The sequence below is a fragment of the Fusarium musae genome, chromosome 7, assembly GCF_019915245.1.
Source record: "Fusarium musae strain F31 chromosome 7, whole genome shotgun sequence".
Lineage (NCBI taxonomy): Eukaryota > Fungi > Ascomycota > Sordariomycetes > Hypocreales > Nectriaceae > Fusarium > Fusarium musae.
Genome location: NC_058393.1, coordinates 796,195 through 822,416, shown reverse-complemented (window position 1 = coordinate 822,416; position 26,222 = coordinate 796,195). Strand labels below are relative to the sequence as shown.

At 48.9% G+C, this 26,222-nt stretch overlaps 8 protein-coding genes across 8 annotated transcripts; 3 read left to right on the top strand and 5 right to left on the bottom strand.

Moving 5' to 3' along the window:
- Positions 1 to 344: 344 nt before the first annotated feature.
- J7337_009448 (uncharacterized protein) lies at positions 345 to 4,685 on the bottom strand (the record flags this gene model as incomplete). The annotated part of the gene is made up of 2 exons (XM_044827044.1): positions 345 to 395; positions 453 to 4,685. 2 exons carry the CDS (start codon positions 4,683 to 4,685, stop codon positions 345 to 347), a joined length of 4,284 nt encoding a protein of 1,427 aa, XP_044677638.1.
- A 742-nt stretch (positions 4,686 to 5,427) lies between these two features.
- ATP25 (ATPase synthesis protein 25 mitochondrial) lies at positions 5,428 to 7,365 on the top strand (the record flags this gene model as incomplete). The annotated part of the gene is made up of 1 exon (XM_044827043.1): positions 5,428 to 7,365. The coding sequence occupies one exon, from the start codon at positions 5,428 to 5,430 to the stop codon at positions 7,363 to 7,365; it is 1,938 nt and encodes a 645-aa protein (XP_044677637.1).
- Positions 7,366 to 7,572: 207 nt separating this feature from the next.
- J7337_009446 (uncharacterized protein) lies at positions 7,573 to 8,787 on the bottom strand (the record flags this gene model as incomplete). The annotated part of the gene is made up of 2 exons (XM_044827042.1): positions 7,573 to 8,621; positions 8,673 to 8,787. The coding sequence occupies 2 exons, from the start codon at positions 8,785 to 8,787 to the stop codon at positions 7,573 to 7,575; spliced, it is 1,164 nt and encodes a 387-aa protein (XP_044677636.1).
- A 1,033-nt stretch (positions 8,788 to 9,820) lies between these two features.
- On the top strand, positions 9,821 to 10,621 carry J7337_009445 (uncharacterized protein; the record flags this gene model as incomplete). The annotated part of the gene is made up of 2 exons (XM_044827041.1): positions 9,821 to 10,270; positions 10,331 to 10,621. The coding sequence occupies 2 exons, from the start codon at positions 9,821 to 9,823 to the stop codon at positions 10,619 to 10,621; spliced, it is 741 nt and encodes a 246-aa protein (XP_044677635.1).
- A 759-nt stretch (positions 10,622 to 11,380) lies between these two features.
- On the top strand, positions 11,381 to 15,218 carry J7337_009444 (uncharacterized protein; the record flags this gene model as incomplete). The annotated part of the gene is made up of 9 exons (XM_044827040.1): positions 11,381 to 12,717; positions 12,848 to 13,041; positions 13,094 to 13,171; positions 13,218 to 13,350; positions 13,400 to 13,504; positions 13,564 to 14,119; positions 14,299 to 14,599; positions 14,655 to 14,806; positions 14,859 to 15,218. The coding sequence occupies 9 exons, from the start codon at positions 11,381 to 11,383 to the stop codon at positions 15,216 to 15,218; spliced, it is 3,216 nt and encodes a 1,071-aa protein (XP_044677634.1).
- Positions 15,219 to 15,793: 575 nt separating this feature from the next.
- On the bottom strand, positions 15,794 to 17,622 carry J7337_009443 (uncharacterized protein; the record flags this gene model as incomplete). Its single annotated transcript, XM_044827039.1, has 2 exons — positions 15,794 to 17,324; positions 17,384 to 17,622. The coding sequence occupies 2 exons, from the start codon at positions 17,620 to 17,622 to the stop codon at positions 15,794 to 15,796; spliced, it is 1,770 nt and encodes a 589-aa protein (XP_044677633.1).
- Positions 17,623 to 21,600: 3,978 nt separating this feature from the next.
- On the bottom strand, positions 21,601 to 22,834 carry J7337_009442 (uncharacterized protein; the record flags this gene model as incomplete). Its single annotated transcript, XM_044827038.1, has 2 exons — positions 21,601 to 22,180; positions 22,245 to 22,834. The coding sequence occupies 2 exons, from the start codon at positions 22,832 to 22,834 to the stop codon at positions 21,601 to 21,603; spliced, it is 1,170 nt and encodes a 389-aa protein (XP_044677632.1).
- A 44-nt stretch (positions 22,835 to 22,878) lies between these two features.
- J7337_009441 (uncharacterized protein) lies at positions 22,879 to 26,208 on the bottom strand (the record flags this gene model as incomplete). The annotated part of the gene is made up of 2 exons (XM_044827037.1): positions 22,879 to 23,026; positions 23,081 to 26,208. 2 exons carry the CDS (start codon positions 26,206 to 26,208, stop codon positions 22,879 to 22,881), a joined length of 3,276 nt encoding a protein of 1,091 aa, XP_044677631.1.
- Positions 26,209 to 26,222: the final 14 nt, after the last annotated feature.

The following is a 26,222-nucleotide window of genomic DNA, read 5'->3' as shown; positions in this document are numbered from 1 at the left end:
GTGTAGAAGAACAAAAAATGTGATAGACCAATGTCAATGGGACTTCCAAGAAACTCGTAATGTTTGAACATCTTGGTGTTGTTTATTTGTTTAGACGTCAAGTCCTTCTGACCTCCAACACTAATGTACAGTACATATTCTACATCCTCCTCCATGGTATACAAAGTGCAGCCAACAGCCGCCAACTCCCTCTATCCGAATGCTTTTTTGGTTCTTCGCTATCATGAATAAAAAGATCCCCCATCTCAAAACGCCAAATGCACAACGCCCAAATCATGTCTCCTTCTCATGTCCGTCTTCATCATAGTGATACATTATAACAATGACTTTAGGAGGTCCGTCAATCAGGAGAAGAAATACTGACTTTCTCGCAGCTGCTTCACGTCGAAATCACCCTGTTAACCATGTTAGTATATGTTACATTGCAGTGACCTCATAGACTCTCGACATACCTTTTTGGGGAGTTCGGGGAAGGTCAGCGGACGCCAGAAATGCGTGACCTTCTTCCAGTTTTGCTTGGATTCCTTCTTGGGTTGGATAACTTTGGTCTCGAAACTGGTATGCTTAAGACGCTCAAGCAACTTGTTGCTCATCTCAGCAATCTTGTCCTCCGCGGGTTCCATACTCTTTACGGCCTCCTGAACTGCCGACGAGAGGTTACCTTCCGATTCAGGAATGTCTCCGAGGCCGCCAATGTCCTCCGTCTCCTGCTTGATCTCAGGGTCCTCCTCCTGTGAGGCTGGCATCGACTCAACGATGGAGGCAGGCGTAATGATCTTGTTTGCTGCCTCAATGTCCCAGGGATTGCCTGACCGGAGGAGACTGTTGCGTTTGTGTTCTAGTAACACTTCTTCCCTTTGAGTAAGCTTGCTCGTCTTGCGGAATTCTTTGATCTTGATGGCGGCAGGGCTCGAATTAGGGATGTTAGCCAGATATAACGAGCCCCTGTATCGAGCTTCGAACTCGGTCGCCAATCGTCCGACGACGTCCTCCTCGTGGATTCGGATAAAAGCGTCACGCAAAACTCCGCTAAGAATGTCCACATCCGCGGCATGAGTCCAGAAGGAATCGTGAACGGCAGCGAACTTCAAGCCGAGCTCGTCACACTTGAGGGCTGAGAGAAGCATGTGGCTGGCATCCAGTGAATGGATGAAATTAGGGGGGAATCCTTGAAGTTGCTTTCTGCGATCCACGGGCTCTGTCTGACCCTGTGTAGGATAACTGATAGACTGCAGACAAGTGCGGATCTCTCTGGTGATGGCCTTTCGGTAAGGCTGCACAACAGGCATTCTCAAGGGCGTAGTCCACACCACTGTAGATCGGAACTGTGAGGTCAACTCATCCAAGTCCTTGCTCTTGCCCGCAGCAGTCTTCTTCGGAGCAGGCTTGCTATCTTTCTCCTCTTGTAACTGATCGAGCTGGGCTGGTGTCAGGGCCCTGCAGACACGCGCGCCAATCTCACCAAGCCAGTATTGAATATCATGAGCACCTCGGAACATGGTTCCAAGAGCACTAAAGATATGCTGTGCAATATACGTAGCAGTCACAAGATTGGGAATGCCAGTTTCTTTGTACATCTCTGGGTAAAGGGCATCCAACTGCTTGCAAACTTGTTGCTTAGCACCAGCAAATGTGACACCATAGACGTTGGTCATGACAGTTTGCTTCACTACCTTTCTGGTGATTTTACCCAGACAGTTCTTTCCAAGCTGGCTGCCTGCGTTGGCGTCTTTCTCGATCGACTCCTTGACGAGGTTGGCGACAGCCGAGTATACATCGGCAGGTCGGTCACTAGGCATGAGATTGACCTGTTGCGCACCCCAGGTATCACCACCAAGGGCTGCGTAATGCTGTAGACCGTTGCAGGTGCCGTCTTGATGCACTGGTAGGTTGGAGACAAAGTCGGTAGGATCAGGGAGATCATAGGCAGCCTTCAACTCGAAACAAGTAGCCAGACACTGCCAAGGATCTTCAGCCTTCAACCACCACCGGCTACCATTCAGCGGGTTCTCGGCACTCTCTCTAATGTTGTCAAGGTTGTCGGTGGCGAATGCCTCTCTCTCGTCGAACGAAGCCTTGTCGAAGCCGTACAGATTAGCAAGGTGGATTTTGAGCCATCGAAGACCTTGCCGACCAAGTCTCTTCCCCTCGGCGAATTTCAGGAGAGCACGTGTGTGATCAGCGCCCATGTGGTTCAGGTATGTCGGGATAGGATAAGCACGGCCGCGATAGTCCATGTTGTGAGGGAAGTAAATGACTTGCTTGCGGAACGCGCGAGCGATCTCTAATTGCAAGTTCATGTAGCATCGTTGTGAATGAAGGGCACCGCGCTCGTTCTCGACCTGCTTGACCTTTCGAATCCAAGCCCGGCGAAGGAGAGGGTCTGAGTTTGTGGGTTCTGGTGGCATTTCAAGGTCGGGTGTGAGCTCTGGCATGTTGGCGATGGCATCACCACTGTTCCAAGCCTCGACCATCACGTCGAGAACAGGATTGTTGACCCTCCACGGCGTTTTTCCAAGTACATCCAAGCCCTTGAAGACTTGGTCCATGTCGCCACGCTTAATGGCCGCATTGGCGTAAAGCTTTTGCTCAACGTCTCCTGACTTGACACGAATTAAGGTGGCTTTGCTAACCAAGAAGCCTCCTTCATTTATGCGAGTCCACGGTCTAGGTTCGGCAATCATAGGGAGGTGCTTAGCAAGGAAATCGCCCATGGGTTCCCGTTTCAACCGGTCGACAAGCTCTGGGTTGATGGTCAACATGCCGACCTTCTTTCCCTTCTTGGGAGCCTGCATATGAGAAAAGGCAGGCTGGAGTTGGCTGATTCGTTCCTTTGAGATAGGGTGTTCCTTCACAACATTAATCTTGGCGGTCTCGATGAGAGATTTCAAGAGAATCGATCCAATGCGGGCCCTCACTTGCATAGACCATGATGATAGCGCAGGATCTTTTGCTCCAGTCGGCTCATGAGCATCAGTGATGATACTTTGCCGGGCCGGTGCAGTCGTCTCAGTAGACGCATCAGCCTCTGTAGACTCATTCACCTCCGTAGAAGCATTCACTTCAGTCGATTCCTTCACGTCTATCGGCTCAATGGCCTTTCTCCGCACCCGCTTCTTCGGCTCTGCTATGGCCTCTTTTTTCTCTGCTAGAAACTGGACCTTGCGGAGTCGGCGCTGTTCCTTTGCGGCCTTTTCCTTCAACTGAGTCTGAATGTCGTCCTGGGCTACCCGAGAAACGTCGTTGATAAGTCGTTGAATGACCACACCCTTGTCAACGCCCTGCAAGGCACTGATGTTGAGCAAAGTAAGAATAGTCACTGCAGCCATTCGAGTAGGGTCTGCCATTCGAAGGATCGGACCGTAGATACAGCGCTCGAGATCCTCTTCAGACTTGACTTCCTTTTCTTCGGATTCCTCGACCTTGATGATCTCTTCTTTTAAACGGGCCTCCATGGCTACAAGCCAGCGTTGCATGCAATCAGCAAGACTCTTATCCTCGGCCTTTGAACTCAGAGCTGTGTTGATACCCATCTTGTCCATCTTCTTTTTTGCGTTTCGCCATTTCTCAATAGCAGTATCGATGGAGTCCTTTTCTAAACGCATTTGGAATTCGCGCTGCTCCAGAGGATCCAGCTTGGAGATATCGACATTTTGGAGTTCGGCCATAAGGTTTAGATTTCGTCGTAAAGCGTTCAGGCCCTCTCCTCGTTGGGGTGTCGGACGGACCTCGGGATAATCTTCACTCGCATACGCCGCCATATCCTCATTGAGGCCCTCGTCCAGCTCAAGCCCCTCCTCTTCGCTTGCCAGACTAACGTAGCTAGCTTCCTCGGATCCGGGCTCGACTCTGTAAGTAGGGCAGATTTCAGTGATAACACCAAGGTCCTGGTCGCTGAGAATATCGGCTCTGCTCAATACTCGCAGACCGGCCTCATCAGGAGCCATGCTCATGTAACGGTTGATAAGTCGTTCCAAGCGGGCTCCACGTTCCGAGATCAGTGAGGCCTTGAGCATGCATGCGATTGTCTCTGCAGTTTGTGGTATATTCTGGTTCCTTATTTGCAGCTCGTACCACTTGTGAAGTCGTTCGGCTTGTTTTCGGTCGGGGTTCGTTCGAAGTTGGTCCAGGGATGCGCGGAGATATTGATTGTGCAAAATGATCATTTCTTCACCAGGGAGTAAACCAGTCAAGTTAAGTCGCTTCAGAACCAGAGATGCTCGATCAAGCTTGCCCACGCGAACACAAGCATCAAAGACTGGGATCATCTCTTCGACCTCACCAGGAACACCCTTGTTGTTGATCTTGCCAAATTGTCGAGGTGCTACCGGCTCTGGAATAGACAATAGAGACGTCGGGTCGAGGGAACGAAGATCGGAGTAGGAAGGCGGGGGAGCCTGGAAAGGCTGGAGACCAGAGCTAGCAAGCTGGCTGTGTAAAGCACCAAGGCTGTGACCAAAGTTGTAATCGTCGACAGCTGTCGCGAGATTCCTTCCATGGTTGAGACCAGGGCCAGACTCTGAGCCTCGGCGCTTGCGGGGCTGGTATGGCTGAGAAACAACACATCTTCGTCCCAGGTTCGTTGCTGTGATATGTGATGGTAGAGATCTTGACGGAAGTCCAATTGATCGGAGAGCCGTAGTCCTGTGAAGAGCGAGGCTCCTCCTCGTTTGTCGAACGAACATTGTGATGGTTTGGTGAGAGCGTCGGAAGAGCGGTGGTTATGAGGGGGCGAAATTGCCCAGCTGCGAGAAGCTCAACAGAGAATGGCTGCTGAGTTGATGGAATATTATAACATTAGGCAGAAAATAAATAACACGAGGTAGTGAATTCGACTCGTAGACAAGACAAGTACCAGAAGGAGTGTCGCAACAATTGTTGATGGACAAGTCTTGTCCTGTTGCTGCTGTCGCGTGAAGCAGATACTTCGAATTGATCTCCAAATTTTTCAGCATCGACGGATTGGACGGTGAACTGAGAAACACTAGAGAGGTCACGTGTGGAACAAATCGTGGCAATAGAAAAGCAGGGGACTTCTTTTCAGACCCACCCGAAATTCGAGAAGAATGTCGAGATGAAAGTGGGTGCACGAGACCTCCAATAGGAGAGCATTGGAAATATTATTCTTAATTTTTTAAGCTTTCATATTGATCGTAGAGGCTTTAACGGAGCTTCTGGTCCATTTTGGCCCTGATTAGACGTGAAGTTGAGGTTCTGTCTAGGTCAGGACTCTCTGCTGTAGGTACTCTCCAGGTTGCAGATTTTATTCTATGGAGCCCGCCTCAGCCGATCGAGAGCTGTAAACCGTTCCATCTTCTCCACTTCATAACTGGACTGTACCAAATTCAGCCATGACGCTCTACGGTCATTTAGCTCCGTGACTCTGATTTTCTAGTCTTGCATCTCAATCGAGAGATCAAATTCAACATGCTCACTCGACCTGCGGCTGCGGCATTGAGTTGCCGTCAATGTCAATCCGCTATTGTTCGTGCTGTTGTATCAAGGCCAGCCACAAGCTCTTTTCGCAGCTTGCCACAAACTACTTCACGACGGTTTCCTCTAACGACAAGGTTCTACTCAGATGTTAAAGTGCGCGAGACGATAATCGAAAAAGAGTCTTCGAGCCCGGTTCCTCCAAGCGACGCTCTCAATTCGGAACTTGAGGCTACGGAAAAGGCCGAAGATCCTGAAGATGTTCCTTGGTTCCTTGAAGTCGAACCCCCGCGACACCCAGAGAATCAACATGCGGTCCAATTACCAAAAATACCCGAAGGTGCACCTGAAGTGCTGGAACCTATGGTGAAATACATCTTTGAGGACATGGGATTAGACGAGATTTCTATGCTGGACATGCGCGACCTTGATCCTCCAGCTGCTCTTGGTCCCAACTTGATCATGCTTTTTGCGACAGCTCGAAGTGAACGACATCTTCACATTTCCTCCGGTCGTTTTGTACGATGGCTTCGAAAAAATCACAACATTTCTGCTAGAGCTGATGGGTTGATTGGACCTGGTGAACTAAGGACGAAACTTCGTCGACTCAGAAAAAAGGCAAAGCTGATGGGTACCAATACTGCTATTATTCCTGGTGGTGACAACGGTATCTCGACAGGATGGGTCTGCGTAAACTTTTCCTCCAATAGCGATAACGTCGATGAAGCTGCCAAGGTGGATGATAGTGGCCGCTTCTCTGGTTTCGGTGCTCCCCAAACAGGCACCACAGTGGTCATCCAATGTATGACGGAATCCCGGCGTGCAGAGCTTGACCTCGAGAGTCTGTGGCAGACTGTTCTAAAGAAGAGTTTGCGAGAAAATAAGCAAGCTCGCGGTGAAAAGATCAACAGCCCTGAAGAGCTTGATGAACTTCTGGCCAGCAAAGTCCAGCTCCCCAAGTCAGAATCTGCTCAACAATGGCAGGCCTTACAAAAAGCGTCCCAACAACAACGACGTGCCTACACCACGAGTGCCCGACGGCTTTCACCAGAGCCTTCAAATATTGCCCACACTTCTCCCGCCGTACTAGATGAACTCGTTGACCTCCAAGACCACTCAGCGGAAACGACCCCGGATCTGGAACAGGTCCGTAAGCGCTTTGAGCACATTCAGCTGGTTGGATTGCCCCTTTCTCAGGAGCAACTCTATCAATTCGTCCAAGATGCTATGATGGCGCCTGCAGCTGAGCCTGCTTCCGGGTCACGGCTCACTCTTGTCGATCAGATCCTACTGACGGCCGAGGAGCGAGGCATGGCCATCTGGACTGATAGAATGTTCTTCACGCTTATCGAGGGGGGCCTGTCATCGCCGTCATTCGGACAAGCTAAGCTTGCGCGTGCTCAGAAGAACCTCGAAACACTCATGGTACAGAAGGACTGCCAATTTAACAACAATCAAACAAGCAGGTTGCTGTACGCCTACGCGAAACGAGGGGACTGGCCCCGGTTCTGGGATACATTCCGCAGACCATCTCTCTTCAAGAAAGCTAGGAACTCGCATGTCTACAAAATTGTCTACGAAGAGATGGCACGTACCAACAACCAGGTCTTTTGCATCGAGAATCTACAGTGGGTTTATGATGAGATGATCAATGAGCCTCAGCCTCTACCCATGATTGGTGGACTGTACGGTTCGCTCAAGGCGTGCATCAGGGTCGCTGATCCAGCGGCTGCAAAGCTCTTGCAATCGAGCCCTGGTGATATTCAAGTAAAGTCGCACTATGGCAGGCAGAGGTTGGCGAACAGACAGTATCTCAAGATGTTAAGGGAGGTTGAGGCTCTCCATACTGAGACTGCTGCGTACTTGGTTAGGCAGAGAATGTATAAAGGCACGAATGCGTCTGAGGAACTGGATTTGAACGAGGAAGAATAGTTTCACAAATAAGCACTGGAAAAGCATAGTATGGATCCGGGTCTTGTGTATAACGAATCATATGTAACAATATCATGATGCATCTAGGAATATGAATCTCAGTCTAGGTCTCGATTAGAACCTCAAGTCTTGCAACGATGTATCCTCTCAGTGACGTATCGCTCTCCCTTTATGCAGTTATATCTTGGAAATCTGCAGCCCTTGCAGTCAACTCTTCTTAAGAGCCTCCCTCAACAAAGGCGCAACCTGCTTTCTACTAGCAGCAAGTTCCTTCTGCCTCCAGGCGAACCTCTTGTGCCCATGATGATCCAGCTCTCCCTCCTTCCACGTCTCCAGCTTCAGCTTATCACCAGCCTGCACAAACCTATCCACCGCCTCACGGCCTTGGTCGGTCATACCCTGGATAAGCAGGTGGCGCTGAAACTCCCCGTTAGGATGGGACGTGGTCATTATGCTTGCCACATCGAGCTCGCGCTCTTTCGCCCAGTCCTCAAAGGCATCGATCAGCGGTTCTGAAGCACCGGCTTTGTCGACGAGGTAGTTGAAGTCTTGTACCACACAGCTTATTCCAAGCTTTAGGCCTGAACCATCCCATTCTTTGTAGTCTTTGCGCAGAATGTCGCGGAAGCTCAGATCAGAAATATCCTCCTTCACAGCGGAGATTTCGTCAAAATAGGTTGTGCGGTTGAAGGGTTTGTGCATGCGCCCTTCTAGGAATTCAACCGCCTTCAAGTCCTTCTCTCGAACCTTTTCCTTGGCCGTGAGGTTTATCGTGTCGGATATAATAGGAGCAAGCGCGAGTCTAGTGAGTTTGTCGTTCTCCGTAGCCGTATCGCCATCCTCAGGATCCAGGCGCGAAATTGCCTCCCAAGTCTTCCTCGTCTCATCCACCACCAAACTCATACAACTTCCACAGGGTTCAACGACTCTTGGTTCTGCATCCTTGCCAATAACGTTCTCATCGGCATGGTGATCAACACAACCAGTAACATGGTCCGAAAACTTCTTAAGTGGACCTGTGAGGGAGTTATGATCAACCAACAACCAGTGTGTCTCCTCAGGGTTCAGGTCTGGAAGTTCAGATAGAGTTAGGAGATCTTTAAGAGTGAGTCCAGCGTGTTTGAGAACTGCTGACATCTCGGTGCGAAGAGCGAGGTCATCACGGGGCAGGTTTGAGAGGGGAATGTGTAGGGTATGAGGAGGGGTATGAGTGCGCATATAAGCGTAGACGAGAGCTGAGCAGAGTGAATCGAGGTCTGTTTCTGTTATCTGAGGCTGTCTTTAGATGTAAATAGGACTTGACTTACCAGCTGATTCATTCCCTACAACAAAAGTAAGAGGTCCCTTTCGTTGCGCCGTTGGAGCTGTCAAAGCAGCTCTCGCTTTGGCCAGAAAGCCGCCCAACGACAGTCTCGAAGCCATATTGACAGAAATCGCCATGTTTGATGCAAAGAAAGAGAAAGAAAAGAGTAAAAAGTGCGTAGAAGAAGAACAAGCCACCTATAACGTTTAAAAAACAAAACAAAACTCACAAGAGTCCCTGCATGTGTTTTATGTAAGTTGTAAGTTAAAGCTTAAACGGTCAAGACGTCACCCAGAACAATTTTGCAGGGAACATCAGCCACAAAGCTGTCACTTGATGGAGCTCGCCCCATCCTTGACAGTTGGGCCAGAGTCAACGCAGTACCTTAGCTGGTGCTTACTGAGGGATGAGAAAGCCATAGCATTGGTTGTATACATGCATTTTTGTCTGCATTCATCCAGTCTTTGGGCGTTGTTTTCTCATTGCAGTGGAAATGGCTTGCGCGACGTAACTCTATGCGTGACATTTATATGCACGGTGACCTGCTGATGCCAATCAGCCCTACATTAACTTTGTTATTTATCCCTTGTAATTAACAGACCTAGACCTCCCTAGCACAGTAAATCTCATTTTGTTGAGCAAGTATTTAGAATATGAGAGCACTACCATGAGGTATGTAGTATGTATCTTTTAATTCAACAATTAAAGATGCCTGCACCATATCATTTGAGTACTATAAGCCAAGATACTGGAGTGCATGCTGCTCGTATAGCCATGCACAACCACAAACGAGCATGATTTCTGATTTCACATGAAAAGACAATGGTTCCATGTATGTTATTCCCGTGAGTCGTCGTAGACCGCCTGTAACGTTACCAAGTACATTCTACCTCCAACTACCGGCTTCTCACCGCTTCCCTATTCGGTAGTATAACATCATTGTCTCCAATTCTGCCCGCTTATCTCGCCTCATGTCCACCCCGCTATCGGTCCCGCCGTTACACGAGCAGGAAGGGTCCATCTCCAGACCGTGACCGGGCCTTGCAGCCTGCGCCCTGGCCGTTTTTCGCTCAACAGTCATATCTCCGGCTCAAAACTTCCTGACCCTGTAAACTATTTCTCTCCTTACTTTGAATCCAAACACTGCCCAAAATGGCTCCTCTTCGCCTCGCTATCCTCGAAGCCGACACCCCGCAGCCCCAGACTCGCGATCGTTTCGGTGGCTACACGGGTGTCTTTACTGCGCTCCTCCAAGAAGCTGCAAAGCCTCAGAAGCTTGAAGATCTGGTTACTATCAAGGGTTACGATGTAGTGAACGAATTGCACTCTTATCCATCACTCGACGACATCGATGCGGTTCTCATTACTGGCTCTCGACACACAGCGTTCGATAACGACCCCTGGATCATCAAGCTTGTCGAATTCACAAAGAAAGCCATTGACACGAATCGCATCAGAGTGGTAGGCGTATGTTTCGGCCACCAGATTGTCGGACGAGCTGAGGGCGCCAAGTGTGGACGCAGCAATAAGGGATGGGAGGTAGCAGTCACAGAAGTTGATCTGACGGACAAGGGCAAGGAGATTTTCGGGTTGGACAAGATGGTGAGACCCGTTTTGCTGCGCGCGTTATTGTGCGACTGTTTCACTGACCTTGTTACACAGCGCATTCACCAAATGCATCGCGACATTGTGGACGACTTCCCCAAGGGTTCAATCCCTCTGGGCTCTAATGAGATCTGCGAAGTGCAGAGCTTCTACTCACCTGGACGATATCTCACAGTCCAAGGACACCCCGAGTTTACTAATGAGATCATTTCTGAGATTCTCTTCAACCGTCATACAGTTGGCATCTTTACGGATGAAGTGTATAACGAAGCTATGAAACGCGCGCCACTTCCCCATGATGGTGTTGCTATCGCCAAGGCTTTCCTCAAGTTTTATCGAGAGGGATAGAGATGAAAAGATATTGCTGGGATATGAACTGAAGAGTTTATGCGACTGGAGGTTTTCCATGCGCAGCTAAACTTGAAAAAGGAGGAAGCGTTCGAATTGCACATTATACCAAATGGCGTAATGCATAAATCTGTTTTGCTAGAGTAACGACATCAAATGACTTTGGAATATTATTCAAATTAATCAAATATAAGCAAAAATCCCCTGTGAATGCTGATGTGTCTATCAACTTGATGAAATTCGGTGATGTACCTGAACTGTGAAAACTAGGCGTGAGGTTATAAGCTGGCCGTAGACAAGTACCATGCATGCTGCAACGCAATGGATGATAACTCGAATCACAATATGTGCCTATGGTTGTGAGACTCTTGATGTTGGACCGTTTAAGTACCTATTCAATATGCCCACTAGGTACGCACTTTGGAAAGGAGTGTTTTCGTCCCAACTCAACAGGCGAAAGGAGCTTCTCGTACTATACATGGGTATGATACTATCGCAGTGAACCATTGCCTCCTTGTCATCTCAACTCAGAGAGCCTTCTCCAAAACCTGGGCCTAAGCCTAGTCTAGGACCATGCGCACAAATCGAGGTAGTGATTCATGGCTCATCCTCTCATGGGCACATAAATCCATCTTCACCCCCTCCCTCCTTCGTCTCCTCCCTCCTTCGTCTCCTCCTTCCTTCGTCTCCTCCTTCCTTCATCTCCTCCTTCCTTCATCTCTCCTCCTTCCAACATCTTCCATCCTTTCGTCTTCCACCATGGCCACTTCAGCATCCTCTGTCGCTGGCACCAGCCAGCCCGTCATAAAGAAGGAGGAAGATGATTCTAATAATGAATGCGCTTTCCTCTTTCCAAACAAGACTGAAGCAATGAAGGGTGGCCCAAACCAGGTCATCTGCATCGATGATGATAATGACGGCGACGAGAGTATTTCGGGGCTGTTCACCCGGCCTCAAGAGATGTCAGGTAAAGACAACCTCACTATCGTCAAGGAAGAGAGCGATGAGGAAAAAAAGAGCTTCAAGATAAAGGGACTCAAGCCTCAGAGAAAAGACAACATTACAGCCGGAGACTTCTGTGGCACGATCAATGTTGACCCGGAGTCTAGTGACGAAGATATCGATGATGAGGACGGTCTAGGTTCTGCACATGAGAAGGCCTCGGATTATCACGATTCGGACGAGTCGGACGAGTCGGACAATTCGGAAACTCAGCAGGAAAAACACAAGCCAAATAGAGGGATTTACAAAGCCTCGGATATCAGAAAACGTATCAAAGACTACGAGAACGAAAAAAATGCTTTGCTCGTCAGGCACCACACGGGAAACCAGTTGAATCCGGCGGAGTGCGAGAAACTCGAAAGACTGAAGAAAGAAATCCCCAAAGTACAGAAGGTACTTGAGAAGTATGCCAGAGAATCTCCAGCAAAAAATGCTCGAGAGTACTGGCAGCGGTATCTGAAGCGACAAGAGGAAAAAGAGGACAGAAAGCGCAAACGTGCCGGCGATGATACAACCGCGAACAAGCTTCAGAAGACAGCCATGCAATCAGGGCCTTTTGGTGGAGCTGAACACCCTGGTTTCTCAAGAGCAGCAGCCCTATTCACCACAAAAGGGGCTGAGGACGATGACGACGGCGACGGTGAACCAGCGAACAGGATCGAGGCCACAACTCACGAGGCCCAAATGAAGCAGATCATGGCGGGCATTCCCGAGGGTAACGATACCCGACATACGAAGACGCAAAGGAAGGATCTGATGAAAGCTAAGAAATGCTTCGGATACAAGCAGATCAAGGCTATTGACGGGAAGTGGCAGCTCAAAGGGATGGAAACCGCTATGCACAGTCAGCAGCTTGTGGCCGCTACCTGGATGGTTATGCGTGAAGCCATGGGATTGATTCCGGCGGGAGGTATCCTGGCTGACGAGATGGGACTTGGAAAAACCATCACGTCTCTTGCAACTATCGTCGGTCATCCAGCGGAGAAGGAAGACAGAGATAAAGGTTATGGCAGGGCAACTTTGGTAATTGCTGACAGTTCCCAATCTGCCTCAAGGACCTGGATGGATCAGATCGAGAAGCATACCTCAGAAAGGTTTGCTAAAAGATGCCTGATCTACTCCAAGGAGCTTAAAAAAGACGCAAGATGGTGGAGTACGAAGAATGTGGTGTAGGTTTATTTCTCAAACACCGCTTGTCGAAGAAAGGACACTGACAATTCAAAGAATCACCAACTTAAATGCACTGCGTGGACAGTTTCCCAGCAAGAAGGAACGTAAATTGCTAAAGGCCCAATGGGCGGGAGATGAGGATGGATATCAGCAAGCCATCTCCAAGAACCTCGGTGAACTCTTCCAAGTCAACTGGTATCGAATCATTCTGGACGAGGCTCATGGTATAAAGAATCACACCTCAAGTGGTCAGTTCAATATAATGTATTTCCGTGTACTACGTATACTCACACGAAATAGGTGCTCTCGCAGTCTGGGAACTGAACGCCAAATACCGGTGGGCTTTGACTGGCACGCCCCTTGCCAACAGACTGGAAGGTGAGTATTCTGATAATTACAATACACCCCTTGCTCACGTAACCAGAGTTCTACCCCTACTTGAAGTTTATTGGTTGCGAATTTGCAACTAGCATGAAAAAATACCGAGCTCAGTACATCAAGAGCGACCAGGCAGCTGCAAACTTCGAAACCTTAGTGGCCCTTGTCATGCTGAGACGGTAAGGTTTCGATGCTTCGAAGTAATAGACAACGCCTAACCTCTACCAGACAGCAGACTGAAAAGTTCCTCGGACACACCATGGTCCCCTTGCCAAAAAGCCATCGCAACGATATTTGGATTCCATGCGCAGGCTGGGAGAAGATCCTTGAAGAGTAAGTGCATGCCTTTGTAGAACTGTGGCTTTGCACTATTATACTGATATCATTTGTAGGGTTGTGGATGGTGCATACCAAGAAAAGCTCGACGCCCAAAATGAACACCACGAGACTGAAGAAGAGCAACAAGAGCAGGACAATCAGGAGATTGAAGACGTACCCGACGACGAGAATGAAGATGCACCAGACGACGAGAGTGAAGATGAATTCGAAGGTGACGACAAAAGCAGATCCAATGGCCTAGACACGTACAGAATTCAGCTCGTGAGATGTATGAGGCTCCTGCAACTCACGTCTCACCCCCTCACCCTTGAAACGTTCTATAGAGAGGAAGATCATGACGTATACATTGACCGGACCCTCGAGCGGCTGAAATCAGAGATCACCCAATTGAACCTCGAGGCAGATCAGAAGGCTCTGGAAGCATCTCTCGAGCCAGCCTATTCCTCAGGGCTCCGACAGTTGGAGTTGGTGATCAGGGACAACTTTGGGGCTAGCGAGGAGATGAAAGAGCTACTCACACTTGCGGCTAACGAGCATAAGGTCAAAGGTGTCACCTGCGCCTTCTGTGAGAAGAGAACCCCCCCTGAGAACCCCATCAAGAGCTCAAACGTAAGTTGTTGAGTAGGCTGTACAGAGCGCCGCTAATATTGCCAGTGTGAGCATATCTACTGCCACGATTGCCTCTCCATTGCAGTCAAAAGCAAAACAAAAACTGTCCGAAGCCGTGCGGTAAGCAACCCCCAAGTAATAATGTTTTTTCTTAGCACTCTCACTAATTATAGTTATAGGCTCCCCAGTGTCATGTTACGGGATGCTCTCCAAAACTCGGAATGGGCCAAGCAGTAAAGACTCCGGGGTGCATCGACAGAGCTGTAAAAGCTATAGATGGTTACAAGGAACCTGGCCGTGACAGCATCGGAACACGGTGGACTGGTGGCCTGAAAGACAAGGCGTCGTTCTTTCGCGCTGTTTGTGGTCACGATGACATTGATTATGGTCCTGTCAGGATGCCCCTGAGTTCCAAAGTCAAAGCCACTTTGGCAGTAATGCTGACTTGGATGGAGGAAGCCCCCGATGACAAGATCATCAGTAAGTTTTCTCTGGATTTCTTCGTGAGATACAATAGTACTGACCATAACTCTAGTTTATGTCCAGTGGACTAGAACTGCAAAGGCTCTCGGCTGTGTTCTTGAGAGCCTGGGCATCAATTTTCTCTACTACAACCGGATGGCAAACCAAAAGCAAAAGGCTCGAGCACTAGACGAGTTCACCAATAACACAGATATTAAGATTCTGGTAAGTTCTCACACTCTAACTCAAGCCCCAGCAAACTCTGACAATCATCTAGGTGTCGTCAATGAAGTGTGGTGGGCAGTCCTTGAATCTCCAGATGGCCAATCGCGTCATCATCCTTGACGAATGGTGGAATAAAGCCGCTGAGGAACAAGCGTTCAAGAGAGTCTACAGAACTGGCCAGTTGAAACAGACTCATCTTGTTCGAATCATGGCGAAGGATAGCATCGACGAACGTATCATCATGCTGCAGGATGCAAAGGAAGAGGTCATCAGGGCTGCACTCCAAGATGGGGAGATGCAGCCACACTTCTCCAACTATCGTCATCTTCAAATGCTCTTCTCCGGAAAGGACAAAGAGACCCTGGTCGCCGAGATGGAGAAGGAGGCTCGTGCCAAACAGGCCAAGCAGTGATTTTGCCAGAGGAGAAACTGAAAATGGGTGGCGTTCCGCGAGATACTTTTGGCAGAACATGTTGTTGGGATTTAATGATGACATTTTGGGCCTGAAAACGGAGGTAATGCACGAAGATTCATGATACAGATTGAGCAGATAAACCGTATTCCACAAGACCCCCAGATAGCACCCGATAATAGATTGACAATACACCATTTAACGGATACAAGGTACGCCAGATAATACAGAAGTCCATGCTAATAATCTGCCTGAGGGAGCCACTAGGGAACAGGAGCACATATATTAATTCCATGTATTTTAAAACTCGTACAAACCCGAAGTTGTGACCAGCGTCTGCTATTGCATCTAGGAGTTATTCTGTCTAATCTAAAGCATGTTCTACATATGCGTCAAATAACCACCCAATGCATGCATGCCAAATGCGCAACGCCATCTAATGCAAGTCCAAGTTCATGATGGCCCGTCATGATCTATACCTACGAAATCCTGGGTATCTCCATCCACACGCTCTCCAAAGCACTCGACTTTTTTTCATGCTTCTCTTATTTACATACCAGATAGTTAGTTCCTCATTACTCATCGGCATCCCACCACTGGGGAGCTGCCCTCGCTGCTTTGCGGGCCTCGTTGCCAGCCTGACGATCCATCTCCCAGTCAGCTTGTTCCTGCTGTCGTCTCTTTTTCGCGAATCGAGAATCGAGTGTCATTTCCTCTCTTGTGCGTCCGACTCTTTCACCAACATCGGGCACTTCTTGTCGTCGTTTCCAAAATTGGACATTGATGCGTTTGAAAGCCTGGCTGTGCCTCCAAGGCTTCTCTTTTAGAGAAAAGACCACGGAATCGGCTAAGCCGTGGAAACATAAGAATATTATGCTGGCTAGTCTCATGGGATATGGGGCTCCTCGTCCATATCCGGTGAGTTGTACGATGAAGGGCAGGATCCAGATGGCGACGTAGACTATTGGGTAGATGAATAGTAACCGGAGTTGTCGCAGGATCTTTTCGCGTGACTTGACAGTACCAGGGGTGTTGAAGTCGCTCTGAGTCAAGACGAGGTTGTTGTCGTTGCTGCGTGGACTGTCTGGTGTGCGACGGAGTATGGCGAAGAGATTAGGGATAGATGGCGGTCTAGACGGAACGCTGCCGTCAGATCGGTGAAAGAAGTCGGTCTGTATAGTATATGATGGTGAGACAACATCAGGAAGAGGCGTTTGGTGGACAAGCTCAGGTTTTGTATGGGCGGGGGCGGGGGCGATCACATCGTCTGAACCACAGCGAGTAGTTCCCGTTGAGTTTTGTGAATCAACTTCTGCCTGCTCAGACTGAGATGTCAGATCGGTACCAAAATTAGCCATCCACATCTGAGTCGATCCTCTTCGCCCCAACCGTGCCGAATGAAGCCTGCTAGGATGCGTCGATCCAGGCATGTCCAGATGGAAAGAGTTGAATGCGACGAGTGGAGGCCTTGTTGTCCGATCTTCAGACACGGTGAAAGAATTGCGCCGTGAAGGGTTCGAAGAAGGAATTAGACCATGGGATTTTATCGTAGGAGTCGGTGGTACAGTAGTGATTCCTTGGTGCAAGGGATCGAGACTCTCAAGACCGGAAATTTTTGAAAGAGTATTCTTCGAACTGTCATTCCCGGAGCCGAATCGTCTCATCAACACTCGAACGTAAACGTATACGCCTATACATAGGCAGAGAATAACAGTGAAAGCCATATAGCGAGGAATCCAAGAAAGCGCCAGTCTCTTCCACATCGGGTTGAACGGTAGATAGCAGAACTGGCCAGTGTTAATGTAGCCGGGGCTTTCGATAAATGCTAAGGAAGCCATCACAACCGGTACAACGGCGGCGAGAGCGTAGGCCGCCTTTCGATATGGGTAGAGGCCTTGCTCTCCACGGAAGATGTATAACGCAGTATGTACTGAGATGAGAGCGACCGAAACATCAGAGGCTTCTATACTGAGAGCAAGGAAGAATCCGCTGACTTGACAAAAGGTCTCAGTCGTTTCAATCTTGCCAGCGACTAGTTCCACGGCGGGGAAGATGAGTAACCAGAAACTCTTGAACATATCACTATAAATGAGTAACATGATGAGGCTTTTTCAATGAGTCAGCAAGAGAGGGTGAAAGGAAGAGACACGAGACTCTAGACTCACTCATGGCGGAAACTCCGCCTCATTCGAAAGAACCAGAAGGAGGTTATTATTGTCGCAAGTATACTGATCGAGGCGACGGTGAGAGTCGCAATATGAATGACATATGTCTGATGGGGCGTAAGAGCAGCCATGGTGAAATGCTTTACTCGACGTGGCTCGAGGCTGAGAGCCGTCGTTGGAACTGAACCTGACCATGGCGAAAAGCCCTGGGCATCGCCTTCTTGAAGCCAGGGAGGCATGGTGGGCGGGAAGTAGATTGAGAAATCAAATCGTGAATCGTCGATCCTTTGAGTTCGGTAGGTATGTGTCAGTCAAAGAAGCGGATCGTGTTGCTTGTCGTTAGACTGTCGATGTCTTAGTATCGAAATATATCGAAGACGCGCGAGCTGTGAATGACCAACTGGAATCGACTGGTGACACTGGTGACAGTCGCATCGCGAGATAGTCTTCAACTTGTCGAGGTTGGGGGAGACCAACACAACCCCTGCAACAAAGGGAGGGGAGGGAGAGAGGGTAGTTTAGCTTCTTATGAACCAAAAAATGCTCTTCAAGGCCAAGCAAAGCCAAAGCGGTCACCCGAAACTCTCAATTCTCTAAAGAGTAATAAGAACGAAGAGGCGTGTGCTGTGTAATGACGACCGAGATGTTTGCCGTGTGGGAGACGGAGACCCGTAGGCGAATTCTCTTGTCTCTCTCAGTGTAGGTAGAATATCCCGTCTTTGGCTTCAAGCCTCACTAGAGTTTTTTTTTTACTTTGATCTCCGTTCCTGTCGCTGAGGTATGTATGAATGAGTTGATGACCGACCGAGCTTCGGGATTGGGGTCAAGTCCGGAATGGGGGAACTTTTGTCGTTTTATTTATGAGACTTGTTTATGATCGGTCACGAAATGATGCCCTGCATAAGTAGATACCCTGGCCTGTCAGGATAATTAACATCCTTGTGTCTAAGGATGATGACGATATTCCCGTGGTGGATGTGTAAGTGCAGCATCTACGGATACCAGATCGAGAAATCTAATTGCCTTATTCTGGTCTGGGGTGAGGGATGTGCAATGCAATAATGTCCGGAGGCGGAAAGGCGCAGCCAATTTCAACAACCGAGAGACGTCTTGAGTTTGAGAGAGGCGTACACTAACAACCAAGAAAGGATTGCCCCGATCAATTCGATTGCTTCTCCGACACTTGCTGAGCCACGACTCACGATAAAGATAAATTCACTTAAAATTGTCGAGGGATGTTAAAACCAAAGTGGGATAAATCCAGAGACACAATGTCAGTGGACGAATGTGCGTTTCCGGGACGAGATTATCTTCCATTCCACACGCCCAGGCTTCGGGATGAACAATTAAATGGCTGAGATCGCGGGAAGAGAATTAGGAAAACATGATCGATTACGGCACTGCACTGCACTGAGTAAGGTAGGTAGGTATATTGTGAAACTATAGCTTTACTGGTACCTGTACCGTCTGGACCGATGATATTTTCCATCGCCCACACCGCAGGAAACGCTCTATGCAAGGTGACAGCTGGGCTTAAAACCCTTTCGTCTATTAGCTGCGCGCTACGCAAGGGAGACCAGAAGCGATACCATTTGGCGACACACACTCCGCGTGCCACGCCCGTCCCGTCTCTGGGGCTAAGCCAGATCCCGCAATGCGACTGGGCGAGACCCCAACAGGTCATCCTCGCTGATCAGCGAGAGAGACGATCTCTATAGCGGCCAATCAAGAAGGGCGATCTGCACTCCCGATCCGCTCTTGAGGCGTTCAGCTTGCGAGTTGAGGGTGTCGAGACCCAAGCAAGATCGAGGGTCCGGCAAATGTGAATTAGTATGCATGTCACTTTTGGGCGGTGGCAGCAGGATCAGGCAAGACAAGGTCTGTTTCTGGTTCCTGGATACGATACTCAATGGACCGAGATCAATGTTCTGCGTTGGATAGACGTTTAGCTCACTGGTCATGACGAACAAGAACGAAGCGATGAGCCGAAGCATAAACATTTAGCCGAAGAGATCACACTCATTGTTCCCTTGATCCCTGTTCAACTCAGCTCGGCCCCTGGAAACTATCCCACCTAGCCCACACACACCCGATTCTCTAGTCTAGCTATTGCTACCTCCACATTTCATCCATGATATGATCGCTCCCAGATCTCACACGATCACCAGAACCAAGGCTCGTGCCGAGATATTCAGTCTTGGCGTTAGGGCAACAAGCAAACGAGGGACCAACACATAAGAATTCTCTCTCTCACCACAATCTTTTTCTCAGTGCAGCTCCCGCATTTCTCTTACACACTGTTTCATGTATCCGTCTTTTGTCCAAATAATCATGGCTTATGACAAACGGGCCTGCAAACGACCAAGTTAGCCAACAGCCGGGACCTGACCTGGCCGTTTCTAGGCCAGGGACGGACCAAACACGCCTGTTCCTGGACATGCATGATTCAGGTTTGCCCGGCTAAGACACTAGGGCACTTGTCAAGATCAGTCCCGTCTCGGTTCCTGACAAAACATTTGGAAAACCTTTTAACTATAATTCTGTCTCTTCATGTCGGGCATCTCGGTCACCAAGAAGGACCGAAAGATCGCCTAGCTCATGTTTGCCACGAGGGCCGGTCCTGAATCCGTGACGCCGTCCCCTTCGTTCTTGAGTTTGGCTGTGTTCAAGCCACAGGTACCAACACTGAAGCCGAGAAAGCTATCACCAACGATACTTCTCTTCACTCGTCATGTTCGCCTTCAACAGCTCATTTATGAATCACCATTCTTTTCCAGAACTCGAGGCGTTCTTGCCTACCCGCTCATAGTTGCGTAACCATGATCCGACTTTGTTCTCAGCCTGTTCTGTTGGATCAACACCAGACCAAACGTATTGCATTCCAGTCGCTCACCGCGGAGGCTTTCGGTTCAACCTTAACAACAAAGCTTCTTTTTACTGTCCTTTTCTATTATTCTACGGTAGAAAACTCTGCTGCTTACTCGCTACTTGCTATTCGGAGTTTAATAATGTCCGCTCACGTTCCGCGGAGACTTCGCTTAAGCAGAGTTTGTCGATCGAGTATGCTTCTCACTGCGGAATACAGTGAAACAGTGACGATACCATTATTTCCACTTATAGCAAGGATCAATGATAATGGCTAAGCTTCCGAAAAGATTTGTGATTATTGGAGTATATGATAGCTTGGCGGTCCTAATACTCTCACGTGAACCATGACTCCCTCGGCTTTCTTCAAACTTGAGTAGTTGTTATCAGAACAACTGAACAAACAGAGATCGATCCAAGCTTTTAAAAAGTAAATGGTGACCTCGATTCGCTCATCGAAATCTCTCTTGAAATTGAGATAATGCTCGTTCAAGCATAGGAATGAGCCGACTACTAAGTGCTTAAGCAGTGTAGTAGTCAACTCGACCGCGTGCCCGAACAGCTCTTGAACACCAACTAGTCCAAAGTCTAGAATTCTTAAGACTTTTTCCTCGGGAGTGGATCTCTGTTCTCATATAAAGCGTTGATTCCCTAGTCTGTATATGGACATGGCCCTGTCTGGCACGCATCATCCATGCGCAGTGACATGACTACTATTTCCAAGACAGGGCTGTTTTCGATGCGGAGGTCGCATCCTCTTACGATCGTTGGCTCGGATATAACAGTTCATTGTCTTGACGGGTATCCACGTGTGGAGAGTGTCATCCGAGATATCTCATAGGGCTGTTCGTAAACAGTTCCGAGTTCCTAAGCAAGGCTATATGTATGGCAGATCGAGATTATTCATATTGATCGAAAGGTATATTATATTTTAATTTAAGAAAATAACATATAAGCTCACTAATTGCTATAATAGGTATACTTATATAAGGCCTATTAGATATTTATAGATAAGTTTACTATAGTATGTTCAAGTTAGGCAGAAGAAGGAGGGAAATAGGGAGGGACTGATGGTCTTCTATCTATGTCAGGTATCTAAAGTGCTTTCTATACTCAGATATAAAGCTCCTCCTGCTAAACTATAAGTATATATCTATTATTTATCTAATTATCTGGTCTATAGTAGTTAAATGTAAACAGTTGTTTAGTATGCAATGCTAAGCAATCAACAGTCAGGCTCGGGGTAATTGATTGTTGGGCTTCGACGCAGACAAATAGTTTCTAGACTCAAACTCCAGGACTCATTAAATCTACTGTACTAACTACTTTAACTGGCTACTTGAGTACTTTATCTAGGTATGGTAGATGCCCCATAAGACTGGCTGCGTCATGCCCGTATTGCCAGCACAAAGAACCTTACCAGACGCACCGATCTTGCCATTCTTCTTAAACTGCTTGATGGAGGTGTTGATGGCCTCGATGAGATCCCCGCCACCGAAATGGAAGTGTATGTTTCCATTGAGCTCCGTCGCTTCAACTCCAAAGGCGCAGGTGCCATAGTGTCCAAGCTCCCTGTGCTGAAGATCTGCAGTCTGTGTTGTCCACTTGGTCGAGCCGTCATTCTCAAAGTTCTTGATCATAACCTCGCAGTCCGACGCCAACGGGGATGCATTGCTCGTGTCGTCCTTGTAAGTCGACTTGTTGCATGACCTCTGCCCGGGGGGGATGTCGCATGGGTAGAAGGGGCTGGAGCCCTTGGCAGCCGTATCCCACGACTGCCATGCGCGCTCGGGGCTGCATACTGGAAGGCGCATGATTCCGGGTGTGGTGACGTCGAGGTCGAAAAGATGGTCCGTGTTGAGATCGCCAGCGACTTTGTCTTCAGGCATTGCTTTGTTCTTTTTCCCGTTTTGCTCGTAAGTGCGAACGGAGCTGTATCCCTTTGGTTAGTTACATGATTCGCAGCCATGAGGAGAGCTTCAGTGACTTGACTTACCCGATGATGATATCCCTTGCCGACATACCTCCAAAACTGGTCCCGTCGAAAGCTTCGATACCCGGTGGAGCCCTAAACTTGTTCCATGCGCAAATATCTTGGCAAGAACCGCCCGTGTTACAACTCTTGTGACAGCCTCCAATGCCGTCTTCTTTCGGATAGACCAAGTAGTAACGTCGCCCGCCGTAACAGGTGCTGGTAGCATCCATGGCTTCTTTGCTCACGTAATCCTCGGAAGGATATTCCGCGTTACAGTCGTAACCTGAGTCAAGAACGAAAGCATAATACTCAGCGACTCTCCATATTGTAGGAATGGTATATCCATAGAAGGTCTTTGCAACGTGTTCCTTGAGGTTGATACTACCCGGGACAATCTCCGTCCCAAGACTCGACCCGTCGCCGTTGACGCCGGCTTCAATCATTTTCCCGTCTGAAATAAGGCTCCAAAGTGCCTTGATTGAATCCGGATTAGAGCCATTGAAAAGATGGTTCACTGTAGCATTGGCGAGCGTTTGCCATCCTTCGAGAACCTGGCCCATGTAGCTTGTGAAACTATCTCTCTTCTCCACTGTCCATGTAGTGCTGGGCATTGCGTCAGTGCCTATCATTGCTTTGGTGCAGGACGATTGCAAACTTACTCTGCTGAAACGCCACTTCTTATATCTTTCACCAGAGTTGTGCTTTGTCCAATGAAAGTCATGGTCGTGTCCTTGACATTGTCATGGGTTGCTGGATTGCCCTTAAAGTAGGGAAGGTTTTTGAGGTGTGAATTGAAGAAGGGACTGAGAATTTGTTAGCTGGAGTGAGAGCACTGATGGATTTCTGTAGAGGCTTACGCGGCAATGGAAGAAGTACCCCAGGTAAGAAGATCAATCATGACAAAAAGCCATGTATTGTCTTCTGCTTCAGGGATTGGTGCAAACTTGTTGCCAAAGTTGGCGAGATCGAAGGAGATGAAAGTAGCCGCTTCGGTCACTGCATCGTAGTAGTCGCTGTACATTTGGTGGATTTTGACCAAGGAATTCCAGATGAACACTGCCGCAGGTCCTGAAAACTCGCGGTTCATATTTTCGGTGCACTCTATTAGGTCATTGCAGCTGTGGTCCTTCAACAAATGGCAATTGGGCCTTATCGTGATCCTGAGATTCGTAGTGATTGACTGGCTCAGTGTGTACCTCCTTTGTTGATCCAAATCCTTCCAGGATTTCATGAGATCTTTCCAGGCGTCATTGGCGCCCGATTCCCTCCATGCCTCAGGTGCTGTTTTACCTTTGAGATGCTGCATGACGTCTGAGCCGCAGTCGAGGTCCGTCCAGTTGCCAGTTCTCTCGTTGTCCAGCTTGGGATCATAACCGCGTGCTGCGTCTTCCTTGAAGATGGCCCAGGACTTGGAGGGCCTGGGGACATCGTGGTACTCCTGAAGATCGACGGCCCAGTCAGTGGTGCCACCCATGCCGAATGCCTTGTACACAGACTCGCGAGCCTTTTTGGTACTGGGGCTCATATAAGACACCCATTCTGTATCGTCGTATACGAGAATGTCGCTATGGCTTGTTGAGTCAACAAAGTGTTTGACAACGCGGCTTTTGTCCTTGAGAATTTCTTGGATCTCAGCATCGGCAATATATCCGGCTTGGCCAGTACACTTGCCCTCCTTCGCATCCGAGTGTATCTTGCTACCAGTGTAGAAGCAGTCTGGGCCATAACAACCAGCCTTGGCCATCTTGAACGATCTTCCATAGCTTGTGACACCCACAATGACCTTGTTGCTTGGGACACCAGCCTTGGTGATCATGGCTAGCGAGTATTGCGTCTCAGTGAGATTGACTTGACTGCGAAGGCAGTTACCAAATGCACAGCCTTCCTGCGAGTGAGAGTTTTCTGTGTCCCACTGTCCGTGAAGATCGTATGTCATGTAGACAATATAGTCCACCACTTTGCCAATGTCCTTGATTGGATATTGCTTCAAGTACCAGTAAGAAGATGGAGCAGCGATAGATACCGACTTGCCCTTTAACAAGTTCTTCAAGACAACGAGGAAGGCAAGGTAGTTTGTTCCTTCATCCTTCTCAGCTGGTGGAATGCCAGGAATATCAGGCGCTCCAGGGTACTCCCAGTCAATATCGACACCGTCAAGGTCATGCTTAACAATGAACTCGGCGATCTTTTTGGCCATTTTGAGTCGATTGGCGGGTTTCACACCCTCTCGAAAGATGAAATAAGTGGCAGGGAGGGCTGAAAAGTCCCAGCCACCAAATGAAAGGATCCTTTTGACGCCAGTTAAATCCGCAAAGGTTTTGAATTGATACTGAGAGAGCTTGTCGCCGACCTCAACGTCAAAATCCTTAGTAAGAGTGCCGAACGCAAAGTGCAAGTGAGTGTACTTTGACGTGTCAATCTGGGAGGCATCTTGGTAGAGGCAAGGCCGGCCCATACCGTAACCTTGGAAGTAACCAATTTTGATTGTGCCACCACCGCCACTGTTGACAATCTTGGTACCACAGTTGGAGATGCAGCCGTTGGTGCCCTCCTTGGCAGTTCCGGGGGCGCCAGTATTGGTATCAGTGCAGAACTCCTTGGTGATTCCGCACTGGCCCCAGATATTGCAACAGGCATTGAGAGGGCAAGGGTTGAGATCAGAGATATCGGTGGTATCCCCAGTCTTCTTGGTTCCTGGCTTTTGCGGACCACAGTTTGCATTGGCGATCTCGTCAGGGAACGGGGGAGTTCCCTCACTCAAACACATGACAGTCTGGTAGAAGAGCCTCTTGCATCCAGCCCAACCCCATGTCTTCTTGTTGAACTTCTCAAGATCTTCAGCCTTGAGACCATTCTCGACGGCGATGCTAGCACAGTTGTCCCCCTTGTCAACCTTGTAGGCATGGCAAGACCCGTCTTTGTTCTTGGTAGGTCGGAGATCAGGAAGATCGCCCTTTGAGCAGCAAACGTGTTGCTTAGGCACCAGCTGAGCACAGAAATTGGATCCTGGATTATACTTGGTGAAGTCACTGGCTGAGATGCCGCATCTTTGTGCCAGTTTCGCGCAACTGTCCCCAGATTCGACCCGGGTCGTGGTGCACTCAGCACGAATATGGAGATGTTGGTGGCGTCGGCCATGCTCACTGCTTGTAGACATGGGCTTTGCTGGCCTGGTAGAGTTCTTGACGTCGGTCAGGACATCTAGCGGTTTGGTGTACACAACCTGGCCGGTCATGTTTGTAGATTCCGGGAAGGACAGGCAGGTTCCGTTGGCCCACGACTGAACGGCGTTTTGTATGGAAGCAAAGGTTCCGTTACTTGTCACCATGAGACCAAATGAATGAGCGCTGCCAGCACCTGGAACGCATAGTTGCATAGCCAGATTGGATCCTGTGACATTCAAGCTGTCGAGGTTGTTCTCCAACATTTGGAGCGCAGAAGAGCCAATAACTTGACTTCCGAGGCTGTCGCCAACGTATAGACCAAGAGTGGCTTGTCCAGACTGAGCAAACATGATAGCAGGCCCATTTGTAGTGCCATGTCCATGAGTCAGGTAGTGGCGAGCTTGCCTGGTGATGGAACGGATTCCAGCGGCAGCCAGTTCAAACCCGTCCACGTGCCAACCAATCTCATAATTGACATGGACAGGCGAAGAAGCAGCGGCTTGGATGGTGGTGGCGTTGGGGAGACGTGAAAAGTCTGGGCCGAATGATGTACAGGCATGAATGCGATGAGTAGAATGTTCATCGATTGGATCAAAGAGGGAGAAGGCAAAGAACATGGTCTCTTGACACTTCCTGAGCTGCGTGAGATCCTGGTAAACGGACCAGTTGCCTGGCTCAGGACCAGATATGCTGCACCGCTCCGGGCAATCATCGTGGTTCAGCTGGTAAGGGCTAGCTCCCCATTTGTTTGCTCCCAAACCAGAGGCAAGGTTGACAAACGACAAGAGGAGCGCGGCCACACGCCACGTTGATATCAACATGGCTAATGCAGCTC